General features: G+C 50.8%; 1 protein-coding gene across 4 annotated transcripts in view; it reads left to right on the top strand.

Annotated features, from left to right (window-relative positions):
- PHC2 (polyhomeotic homolog 2) overlaps positions 1-12,216 on the top strand; it is a 118,013-nt gene that overhangs the window by 63,987 nt on the left and 41,810 nt on the right. For 2 of the 4 annotated variants that reach the window (XM_066375780.1, XM_066375779.1), the window contains exons 3-7: positions 531-692; positions 1,691-1,768; positions 2,197-2,358; positions 4,983-5,135; positions 6,307-6,619. In XM_066375780.1, the coding sequence (XP_066231877.1) occupies positions 531-692; positions 1,691-1,768; positions 2,197-2,358; positions 4,983-5,135; positions 6,307-6,619 (868 nt within the window). The remainder of the gene's footprint in view (positions 1-530; positions 693-1,690; positions 1,769-2,196; positions 2,359-4,982; positions 5,136-6,306; positions 6,620-12,216) is intronic. The other 2 variants (XM_066375781.1, XM_066375782.1) reach the window with 2 other exon arrangements.

Genomic DNA, 12,216 nt, shown 5'->3' with positions numbered 1-12,216 from the left:
CCTTGGGTGTGTTGCCAAAGCTGCCATAGGCCCCCTTGTGGGTTGCCTCCTTCTTCCCACCCCTTTCCCTCTCTGCCTTGTTGAGCTTTGGTTTCCTCTGTCATTTCTCCGGGTTCCAATCACCCTAATCTGAGGCTGAAGAATGGCGGGGAAGAGGAGTGTCATCGGCACGGGACACAGTGTCACTGGAGGCTTGAAGGTCTTCTGTCTCCCTCAGCCTTCCCACCACCCTGATAGGGAGTCAGAGCAGTGGTGAGCCGCCTTGAAGTCAAGGGGGGCAGCCAACACAGGGGCACACGTTCCGGGGATCAGGGGCGCTGAGGAGATGTAAGATAGACAAGGCCGAGATGCCTTCTGCCACCACAGCGGTGATGGTTGTGGTGGTCGCAGACCGGGTGTCCCTCTCTGTGTGGTCAGTCGGGGGAGATGGGTTGACAGGGCACTGTTGCAGAGGCTGAGAGCGCGGGAAGGGGGTGGGGAACGGCACAGCTCGCTGAGGGCACTGAGCGATGTCCGCCCGCCCCCGCCAGGTGATCCAGCAGGCCCTGCACCGGCAGCCCAGCACGGCGGCGGCGCAGTACCTGCAGCAGATGTACGCGGCACAGCAGCAGCACCTCATGCTGCAGACGGCGGCGCTGCAGCAGCAGCACCTGAGCAGCGCGCAGCTCCAGAGCCTGGCGGCGGTGCAGCAGGTAAGGAGGAGGGCCACCGCCCAGGCCGCCCAGGGTTGTGGCAGCTGCGGAAGTGAGAGAAGTGAGCACTGCACACGTGCTCCATGCGTTCTCTCCCCGGACCCTCGCAGAACCCCGTGGAGTACGTGTGATTGTCGTCCCCGTCCTCTGACAGATGAGGCTCCAGGAGGCTGAGTGGCTGGCCCGAGTTCATACAGATCACTAGTGGAGCTGTGGGAACTCTCAGCCCACTAAGCCCAAGGAAGGAAGACCCGAGTCCTTCCTCACCACGTCACTGCACCACAGGGATGGGGCCGAGGGTCAGGGAGGTCCACCAGAGAAGGCCATGGCCCATTCAGCTTGCCGGTCTGCCATCAGTGGCTGAGTAAAACTCATTCACTCAACAAAATATTTTATGTACCTACTGTGTGCCAAAGTTTATGTCAGGCACTGAGTATGCTGTGGACTCTGCCTTCTTGGAGCTTATAGTGGGGAGACAGCCAGTAAGCAAAAACCCAAATAGACAAGGAAACAAAGTATGTAAATATCTCAATTGTGATAAGCTCTGTGACTGAATTGACAAGAAAGACCTTAGATTGGGTGGCCAGGGAAGGCTGCTCTGCTGGAGTAACACGCTGACACTTGAAGGGTGACAAGAAGCTGGCCCAGGGGCGGGGTAGGTTGGACATCCCAGACAGCGTGTATAGCTCTGCGCAGGCAGGCACGCACGCGCAGTAGGGGGGAGGAGCGGTGGGCTGGGAGAGCTGGAGCCCTTGCTAACAAGCTGACAGTTTGAGCCCTTAGGTGCAAATGCATTGCCCTGAGCAATCCTACAAGTGAGGCACTTTTATTATCCCCGCTTTATAAAGGAGGAAAGGAAGGCACTTGCTTAGGGTCACCCAGATGAGGCAGAACAGGTTTGATTCCTCACCACTGCAGTACTTCCTTAGAAGGAGAGAGCCTGGGGGCGTGATTAGGGGAGATCTGGGACTCTAGTGATTGGAATTGTTCCTTTCTAGGCAAGCCTGGTGGCCAACAGACAAGGGGGTACTTCGGGCAGCAGTGTGACTGCACAGGCCCCAACCCAGCCATCTTCGGTGAGTAGGGTGGGGAGCAGCAGGCGGAGCCCACGGCTCGAGGACCAGCCCCTTTCTCCTTGCCCAAGACCCAGTTGTGGCGAATCCTTAGCCATGTAGAATCATGGCTGGAATCTATTACTCTTGCCAGAAAAAAATGTACGTGCCTCTCCCTAAGCTTTACTTTAATAGTGCCCCGTCATCTTTCCAATGTCAAGGCTCTCTGTTCATAGCTCAGCTCTCTCGTCATTGGATACTCCCTGCAGCGCTGCACGTAGGCCAGAGTTGGGCAGTGCTGGGGGAAGATCCAGAGCCCAGGGACCAGAGATGGTTCTAAAGAAGGCCAAATCCACTAAGGGCCAGAGAGGACGAGAGCAAGAGATGGGGGGAGGAAGCACGGAGGGAACCAGCAGAACCTCCCGTTTCCTACTGCATGTCTCTCTCATCAGATCAGTCTGGCAGCCTCCCCAGCCGCCCAGCTCATCAACCGGGCTCAGAGTGTCAACTCCGCAACAGCCTCAGGCATCGCCCAGCAGGCTGTGCTCTTGGGCAACACATCTTCTCCGGCCCTGACGGCAAGTCAGGCACAGATGTATCTGAGGGCACAGATGGTGAGTACCCAGCCTGGGCCACGGCTCAGGTGGGACAGAGGGAAACAGGCAGAGAATTAGAGAGCTGGAGATTAGAGAAGGGTGGGGGTTAGTCAACGGTGAGGAAGAAGCACTAGGGGGCAGCTGGCAAGAGATAAGGGTGGAGTAAAGAAGGGGGGTCCTGGAAGGCTGAATGGGAACTTGGTTATAGGCTCAATGACTCGTGGACAGGTGGGGTTCCTGGCGGAAATAAATTACCCATGATGTCTCCTTTCCTTCCCCTCCTAGAGTGAAATAGAATTGTCCTCTTGTCAAAAACCACTGCCTAAAATGAATTAGGGTAGAAAATGCAGGAGTCCTTGCCAAATGGTCTGTGCACTCAGCCACGTCAGATAAGCCAGCACACAAATACCCACATGCTCTACAGAAATGGGAAATGGGGTCTTACCTCACAGTGACAGCCCTTGCAGGTGCTCAAGAGCCAAAGTGCATTCCAGCTCAGGTGGTGACGGTGGCAGCCAGCTTTTGGATGCGGACATGCTGCTGCCTCCACTGCCCTCCCAGCTGGTCGCCCGTTCTAATCAAGGTCACCCCGTCGGTTGTTCATCAGGGGGTTTGTTTGGGCCAAATGTACTCAGGACAGCCTCAGCCCTGGACATGCATTCCTAAAATCTCCCCTGTATACCTGTCCTTAGGGGGTGCAGAGATCCTTAGCAATCTAAAGAGGTTCCTAAGATTTAGAAAATTTTCCTGGAAAAATAGCAGCATGCCCCTTAGGAGGCAATATCATCTAATGCAGGTGTGGCCAACAGTTTTTGCCCCCGGACCAGATTAGAAAGAAAACTATTCATGGGCCAGACGAAATATTAAAATTTTAAAAATGTTAAATACAAAAATGATTCATTTAAATAAACAAAATTTTATTATGTAATTTGTTTATGAATAAATGTGAGTGAAAAATTTTAATATACAATATTATTTTAATAAAATATAATTACATACTGTATAAATATCCAAACTGTATCACAATCCATCGAAACAACATTTAATTAATAGAATGAGCTTGAAGGGGTTATATCGCAAATAATTATTTCGTTTTACAAACAGACTGGACATGTTTTCAGTTATCAACTGCAGCTATTGTCTATGCTACAATGCCACTTGATTCAGCACACTTGACCAAAAAAATAACAAATTGTTTGGCCTTGGGTGCACACTGGCAAACTCCGCCTAAAAGAATGTGGGTTTCACATCACCGCTAAACGTCAAACAGTTCATATCGAGTACAGACGAGTACAAAAGTTGTAAATCTTTATAATGGAATTTTTTTAAAAAATAAAGAAGCATCACGAATCCATTCAACCAATTATTGGAAGTTAACCCTAGATTAGTCACATGTGGAATTCTTTTCCGTGTATCACTATCTTCTTAAATATCTCGATTTCCAGTAATCAAAGACGCTTCCGCTTCTGAGTAGCTGAGATTTTAAAGTAGCGGAGAATATTAAAAATTTAATCACGGGTTGCATAAACTCAGTACGTGGGCCGTATGTTGGCCATGCCTGATGGCTTTACACTGTGCTCAGTCTAACCTCACTTCTCCCACTCTGAATATTTCTCCTGTGAGCTCCTTGATATGCTATCCTGATGACAGTGAAGTCCTACCCCTCCCTGTGCTTCTGTGGCTAGAATTTGACATGTGGAGCTTTTCTGGTCTTGCTCCTGCACTTCCATTCCTGACTCGGTGTTCATTATTTGAGGCGCAGCTCCATTCCCAGGGACTAACTAGCCTCTTAGCCACACAGCACAAAAATACTTGCATTTCTAGGGAACTAGACAGTCACATTGTGACATGGCTCAACCCTGCCTTTGTCTTCAGTTTATTCCCTTACCCTACTCAACTGCCCCAGCTAGAGTCCTGAAGCCTGTGGGCCTCCCTCCCAAAGCAGAGCTTGCGTGCACTGAGGAATGAGCAGAGTGCCTCACAAAGTGCTCAAGACACCAGCTTGTCCACATTGACGCCATGTTAGACTTGCAGGGGTGGAAGTGTCGCGTGGAGGCCGTCATATAGCCTATACCCCGTGGAAAGAGGTGCAGACATGAGTACAGCTCTAGGCACTCTGGTTCCTCTACCACTGTTGTCTGTATGTGTCTGTGCATGCGTGTGTGCGCGTGCGCACGCGCACACACACACACACCTACACTCGACTAAAAAATGACCAAGTCATCCCTTCTGGAGTTGAGTCCTGTTCTGACCCCAATCTGGAGTCAGGAGTGGGTTAGACGTAAACAATGGTCCTAGGGCATCTGTCTCAGCCCTGCGTCCCTGCTCCCCGGATGCTGTGGAGAGAGTGTCACGTGTCCTGCGAATGGAGGTCCCCTCTAGCATGAGCTCTTCACAGAGGCTTCTGCAGTAACCCTGACTTAGGTACAGCCCCAGAATGGCCCTCCCCCACCACCCTCTGCACTGTCCGGCCTACGTCAGGACACCAGCAGCTTCTTGAGATTTTCAGGGGACCCCTCCTTGGACTCCTTCCCTTTCTTGTCTTCCTGTTTTCTCATATCTGCTCCCTGGCTAAACTGTTCTGTCCTGTGGCTGAGCCCACATTGAGCAGGTAAAAGGCGCCTCGTTTCCTGTAATTCCAGGCCCAGCCAGGTAACCTGGTGCAGGTAGCTAGGAGCCTAGGCGGCACTGTTCCTTTGTCCCCTCAGCTCATCTTCACGCCCACGGCCACCGTCGCTACTGTGCAGCCTGAGCTCGGCACTGGCTCCCCCGCCCGGCCCCCCACCCCCGCCCAGGTGAGGACTCCATGCTTGTGGGAGGGCAGGGGGGTGGGCACCCTGTAGAGGGGTATTGATACTGGGTGCGGGCCCAAGCCCTGGTGGAGCTTGGAATCTTTGGAAAGGTTGGGATCTTCTAGGAAAGCAGATGGGAGACAGGATAGCCCAGTGCTCCCAGACTTGCTCCTTGGTTCCCCATTGAGAAGATCTCAGCCATTCTTGACTCTGTTCCTGCAACATAGGTCAGGAGTCAGAGAGCAGCATGCTGAGGCACGCATGATTGCCAATAATGAACGGGTGGGCTTCGCTACCTTTGCACCTCACACTCTGCCTCCCCAGCATAACTACTGCTGCTGTTGTCGCTTCTTAAGCGGAAAATCCCATCCTGGTTACACATACAAGCACCTCTAGGAATCAGGGAGAGTGGCATGGAAGATGGAACAAAGATGAGTCCTGGGGCCCCCTTCTGCTGGGAGCACACAGACACTGCCGTGCTGTAGAGATTCTGTGGGCAGCGGGGCCAGGAACACCCTCCCACTCCCATCCGCCCATCCCCCAGCGACAGAATGGGGACCACATGGAGAGCAGTTGGTAGCAAGATGATCCAATTTGTCAGACGCAAGCCTGGCATAGCCTCTGTGTGTCCAGCAGAGGGCACCAGGGACCAGGCTGAATGAGCAGGCCCAACAGGGTGTACTGTTAAACCTCATTTTGAGAACAAGGTAATCCTTTGCCTGGCGGCCTTGCAAATCAATTAACTTTCAAAGTGTTTCCCGGGCCTGTTCCAGTGTGGCAAGCCCCGCACCCTGCTGTATCTGGGAATTCTTTCTAAGTGACATGCACCCCATCCTGATAAGTGTGGAGAAGGCGGGGAGTCAACAGAAGGGAGAGAGCCAGGCCTGCCTGCCCAGACCTGCCCCAGGTGGGGCAGTCCGTCTTCCCTTCTCAGAATTCCATCTGCTGATGGATCCCATCACCAGCACTCTTTCTTGTTCCCTTTAGAACCTCTGCCTGCTCCTGGTTTCCCTTTCAGCCCCTGACTCCTTCTCTCTCTCTTCCTCTCTGATTTTACGACCTACTCTCCTGTTCAGTCACTCCTGGATCCGTCCCTGACTCCTTCCTTATCTTAGTTGTGTTGGCATTGCTCCTTCCCACATTCTCTGGACTCCTATAGACCCCTCTTTTCCAGGTACAGAACTTGACCCTTCGACCACAGCAGACACCAGCTGCAGCGGCTTCGGGCCCTACCCCCACTCAGCCTGTCCTGCCCAGCTTGGCCCTGAAACCCACGCCAGGTGGCAGCCAGCCTCTGCCTACCCCATCACAGGGCAGAAACACTGCTCAGGGTTCTCCCGCAGGTGCCAGGTCTGGCCTAACTGACAATGTGATGGAGCCACTCAAGAAAGGAGATGTCAACAGCAGTGTGCCAGGGAGCTTGGAGGGCCGGGCTGGGCTCAGCCGGACGGTGCCCACTGTGGCTGCCCATCCCCTCATTGCACCAGGTAAGGGCTCCAGGAAGAAGGAACCTATCCCAGAAAACTCTAGAGGACTATGGGACAGGGAAAACGTTCCTTTCTCCCATGGACATGCTTCGATACCAACCACGTGTCTCTCTCTCCCCTCTTCCAACCTTGAGCTGTTCATCAGCTTCTGGTTCTTTTTCATGCTTCCTATCCGACGTGAAAGGAGGAAGCCACGTCAGTTGGCATAAATGTGTCCCTCTTCGAAGTGGGCATAATGGCAAATCACAGAGTATACGATCTCAGCTCTTAACCTTGAGTGAGTGGAGGTTGACAGTGGGACTATTTTGCAATTCTCTAAGAGTCAGCCAAAAGGCTAGCCAGAGGCATGTAAGAACACAGGCAGATGAGGAAGTCAGAAGTTCATTTTCTCATCATTCCACAGACATTTGTTGACTAATATTTGCCAGTTATATTGCCAGTTGCACATGAGCACAAATCAGTAAGACCGGGCCCTGCCCTCCAGGACAGCACAGCTTGGAGAGGTAGACAAGGGCAATGCAGTAGTGTTTTGAGTGTGATAATATACTGCTCACAAAAATTAGGGGATATTTTATCAGTTCATATTCATTTTGAAATATCCCCTAGTTTTTGTGAGCAGTATATATGTGAGCTCTGAGCACTATAGGAACACTATAGGAACTTCTCCCTGTCCTCAGGGAGAAGAACCATGAAAGGCTGCCAGTTAGAGCAGGGGTAATCAACCTTTTTATACCTACCGCCCACTTTTGTATCTCTGTTAGTAGTAAAATTTTCTAACCGCCCACCGGTTCCACAGTAATGGTGATTTATAAAGTAGGGAAGTAACTTTACTTTATAAAATTTATAAAGCAGAATTACAGCAAGTTAAAGCATATAATAATAATTACTTACCAAGTACTTTATGTCGGATTTTCACTGTTTGGCAGAATAAATCTTTATAAAACAACTTACTATAGTTAAACCTATCTTTTTATTTATACTTTGGTTGCTCCACTACCGCCCACCATGAAAGCTAGAACGCCCACTAGTGGGTGGTTGGGACCAGGTTGACTACCACTGAGTTAGAGTAACACTTGAGAATAAATGTAGCACATTAAAAAAATAATCCAGCAGGTTACTTGTGAGGCAAGTTCTGCTAGGGTGGTGAATCAGTCTTCCCTAGGGCCAGATTCCTTTCCCTGCCTGCTGAAATCCTCCCAGCGCTGCCTCTGTCAGCCATCTTGAATGAGAAAATCTGCCAAGAGCCCTAGAAGCCTGACTGATCAGTCTAGGGGAACAAGACCAAGCTGTTATAGCACAGAAGTATTTATAGATAGAGTGGTAGACCACATGGGTTTGCATTAGAGAGACATTTACCCTGGTCACATCCCTGAGACACCACTAACCCTCTGCCCTCATCCAGACCATTTTACCACCCAATCTATTTTTCCCTTGAGAACCTACTATATGCTTGTTACTAACGAAGATGATCAAAATATGATTCCTTACCTAAAGGAAGTGTGCAGCGGAAAGGAGGCAGCCAAATAGATAAGCAAATCCATTCAATGTCGTGCCTTGTTACAAGAGGCAAGTGGCACAGAGCACAGATGGTCATCTCGGCACCAGGCAGGGCGGGTCAGAGATGCTGTCCCTCAGATGAGATGGCACGAGTCTCGAAGCATGAGCGGTTTACACAACAAAGTAGATGAAGGGATTCGAGACAGGAAAACACAAGTTGAGCATGACAGTGAGCTGGGAAGAATCTGAATTCAAGTCCTTTATTCACCTTTTTGCAGTTTTAAGGACAAAGGGTTGGCCTCTGCCTTCCAGTGGGCACTACAGAGCCTGTGGAGGCCTCACTGCTGTGGCTCCAGGTGCTTCTCTCTGCCTGGCATTGCTTTCTCCAGAGATGGGTCCAGTCTCTTCCTTTTATGGAGAGAGAAACTGAGGCGCAGAAGTGTAAAGACTGGAGTTCTTACAATTAGTTGAGAGCAGCTTAGACTAGAGCAGGAACCCCAAGTTAGCATTTCTTCTACCTGCTCATTGAACATACAAGCCCTAGAGCAGAACTGGGAACCAGTTCCTTGTCTGGCGCAGTCAGATCCTGGCTCTTAAACATCAAGCCATATTTGCCTCTCTCAGTTCTTACAGTAATTTAGGGCTTCCCAGGCCTTTCTTATTTCTGACCCAAAGCTCAAAGAGACCGACAGTTCTGGGGTTTATGGCATCTAATGGAGGGCTCTCTTCTCTTGAGCCTGGTCAGGGTGAAGCAGGTGGGTTACAGGATGAGGTCTAGGGCCCTACGGGTGGCATGGAACTGACAGTATGTGGCTATACGCACTTCAGAGGCCAGTGGTTCCGCAGAACTTTCTATGGAGCAGCTGTGAGCTGCAGACCACAAAGACCCTCTCCCCAGAAACACAAATCAGTAGGCTTTGCATTGTTCCTGCCTCCTACATCCCCTCCTATTCCTTTCTTCTCTCACCCCTTCCTCTCTGTAAATACTATGGTTCCACTCCCCCACCCCCACCTCCCAAATGGATGACAGCGGGGAGGTTTGGGATACTGCAGATCCTCACAGGGCCTCTGGAACAACAACAACAAAAAGACCGAAGTAACCCTTATGACCTGATTTGGGGGATGAGAAGGGGGGACAGCCTGGAGCAGCACCTGCCCTGGGCTCCACAGTTCCCCAGGCAGAGGTAACTCCTGGCCTCCTGCCCAGCCAACCCACTGTGAATGCAGTGATCAGAGCATGCGCGCATGCGTGGGTGGGTGAGGGCGCCGAGCGTTTTTTTTGTTTGTTATTGGAGCATTTTTTGAGCTAGCTGGCTGGTTGCCCCCAGGGAAAGTAACCAGTGGAGACTTGTGTGTGGGGGGGGGGGGGGGGGGGGGCTGTGGGGGAAGTTCAGAAGAGGGAAATGTGGTCCCCTAGGGGCTGTTTCCTCTTAGAGCAGGCAAACGCTCTAGTCCCAGCTGGGACGGCTCCCACTGACAGCTGTTTGGGGGCAAAGCCCCTCCCCCACCGCAAGCTCCCTGCTGTTCCTGCTTCTATCACCTTGGCAACCGGCTTTTTAGGTTCTGCAAATAGAAAAGGTCCCTTAAGCCCTGAAAAGGGGTGGGTTGGTGGGTGGGGGAGGGGACTAGGGGGCGGAGAGCAGAGCCTGAGAGGTTGGGCTTCTGTGACATGAGGACTGAACAAGGGAGGGCAGGAGAGGGGCAGGGGCAGGGGCAGGGTCCCGTGGGCCTGGCCTCCAGGGAAAGCTGGGCCACAGCTCTGATAGGAGGCTTGGTTCTCGGAGTCCTCATTCTAGTGGATAAACTCGAGGTCTTGGGTGCACACTCAGGCCCAAAGGTGAGGAGAAGGTTGCTGACCGGGAGGGAGATGTTGTGACAAAAGGGAACTGTCTGGTCATTGCAAATCCTGGGCCCTTTTCACACAATTGTGCCGCAGACGCGAGGGCTTTGTTCTGTCTCCTCATCCCTCCTCAGGTCTCGTGGACGAGACAGAATTCTCTGTTGGGAAGGCCTGCCACATAGCAGCTTTGTTTTATCACAGAGAGGGTTTTGTGTCGGGGAAGAGATTTCTGTCTGTGATAGGCCAGGCAGTGGGATGCTTGCTGATTCTAGGAATCTCGGGTACCACACTTCCCCCCAACCTGAAGCAGCTGCCAAACTATGGGGTAGACACACTTTTACTCAGAGATTCCAAACAACCAAACATGTAGGAAGGCCTGTTATATAGTTGGAATCAAAATTTCTAACAATTTTGATGTTAGGATCATACAACCAGCTATGAAGGTCATTTCAACTATCCACTATAGGACCAAATTTAGATTACCAAGAATCTCCTTGTGTTAGGGAGAAAAAATCCACAGGATATCAGTGGAGGAATTTTATATTTTGTCTAAAAACATCCCTCACCATGGGTTTGCACATGTGAGAGAGAGGGGGGGAGAGGGTCAACTGTGATACACAAAAGAATGTTGAGCTTTCCTTCATTCCTGAAATCCTTCAACCAAGGCTCTGGTTATATATTATATATTACTTCCATGGTCACTGCCAGCTAATAATAGTAATTACAGTTAATAAATAATCGTATTCCAGGCACTGTACTAAATGCCTTCCCTACATTTCTCATTTTATCCCAACAAAGATTACCATATTTCCCCATGTATAAGACTCACCTAAATTTTGGGGCCCGAAATTTGGGGGGAAAAGAATGTGCTACATAACCTACTTTAATATACCGGTAACAAGTGTGAACAAGCACGAAAAAGCTGGAGATGCAAGTAAAAAAATCTACAACCACTGTATAGAACGTACGCACCCAGTTTTTAGACCCCAAATTTTTCGAAAAAGGGTTTGTCTTATACATGAGGAAATATGGTATTTCATCTCACCAGTGATGGCTCAGATAAGAATAACTGTCTTCCCCAAATAGTTTTTCACTCTTTAATTGTCCAGGTCGGCTCAACAAATATTCGTTTAGCATCTATTATGTGAAAACGTAATGCTAACCATGTGGGAGTTACAGAGATGAACAAGTTTAAATTCCAGTAGGGATTGTAGAAATTTGAGTTGCACCTTGAAAAATGAGTAAGTTTCAAGAACTGAACAGAAGGAGGATTATCTCAGCTGGCACTGGGAAGTACCTACACCCAGAGAGGCCATGTGTGCCTGTGACCATCTGTTCATGTGGGTGGGACCTGCTCCTCCTTCCCTTCCCCTGCCTACTGCCATTAGCTGTGGGTACCCAAAAGACCTTCATCCCTGTCCCCCTCATGTTTTATTCTAACACTTGGCCCCAGAGGAGCTTGTCTGTTCTTACATTTCAGAAATGTACCACCTGTCAGCAGATGCCTTCCCAACACGCATCTATCCCTAACAGCAGGCGCATACACCAGGTGCATTCCCTGGGCCCCGACTTCTGCAGAGCCCCACAAAACCCCAACTTTACACTTTTTTCTAATGTAAGGGACTCAATATTTTCTTCTGCGCCTGGGGCCTCAACTGACCTTAATCCTCCTTTGCTCCCTGTCCTCCTCCTCTGTCCCCATAGGTTGACACTTATTGATAGGATATTTCCACTTGGCTATCACCCCACCTGAATACACAGGTTTAAAATTTGGAGAATTCTTTTTTTTTTTTTTCTTTCTTTTTTTTTTTTTTCTGAAGCTGGAAACGGGGAGTGACAGACAGACTCCCGCATGCGCCCGACCGGGATCCACCCGGCACGCCCACCAGGGGGGCGACTCTCTGCCCACCAGGGGGCGATGCTCTACTCCTCCGGGGCGTCTCTCTGTTGCAACCAGAGCCACTCCAGCGCCTGGGGCAGAGGCCAAGGAGCCATCCCCAGCGCCCAGGCCAACCTTGCTCCAATGGAGCCTCGCTGCGGGAGGGGAGGAGAGAGACAGAGAGGAAGGAGAGGGGGGGGTGGAGAAGCAGATGGGCGCTTCTCCTGTGTGCCCTGGCCGGGAATCGAACCCGGGACTCCTGCATGCCAGGCCTACGCTCTACCACTGAGCCAACCGGCCAAGGCCTTGGAGAATTCTTAAACAAAACAAAAACCCAGAAGTCTTCCTCTGTAGAAAGATCCCCTTTCCCAGTTCCTGACT

The sequence above is a fragment of the Saccopteryx leptura genome, chromosome 3 (assembly GCF_036850995.1).
Source record: "Saccopteryx leptura isolate mSacLep1 chromosome 3, mSacLep1_pri_phased_curated, whole genome shotgun sequence".
Classification (NCBI taxonomy): Eukaryota; Metazoa; Chordata; class Mammalia; order Chiroptera; family Emballonuridae; genus Saccopteryx; species Saccopteryx leptura.
The sequence above is the reverse complement of the archived record's forward strand: the minus strand, read 5'-3'. Positions and strand labels throughout refer to the sequence as shown.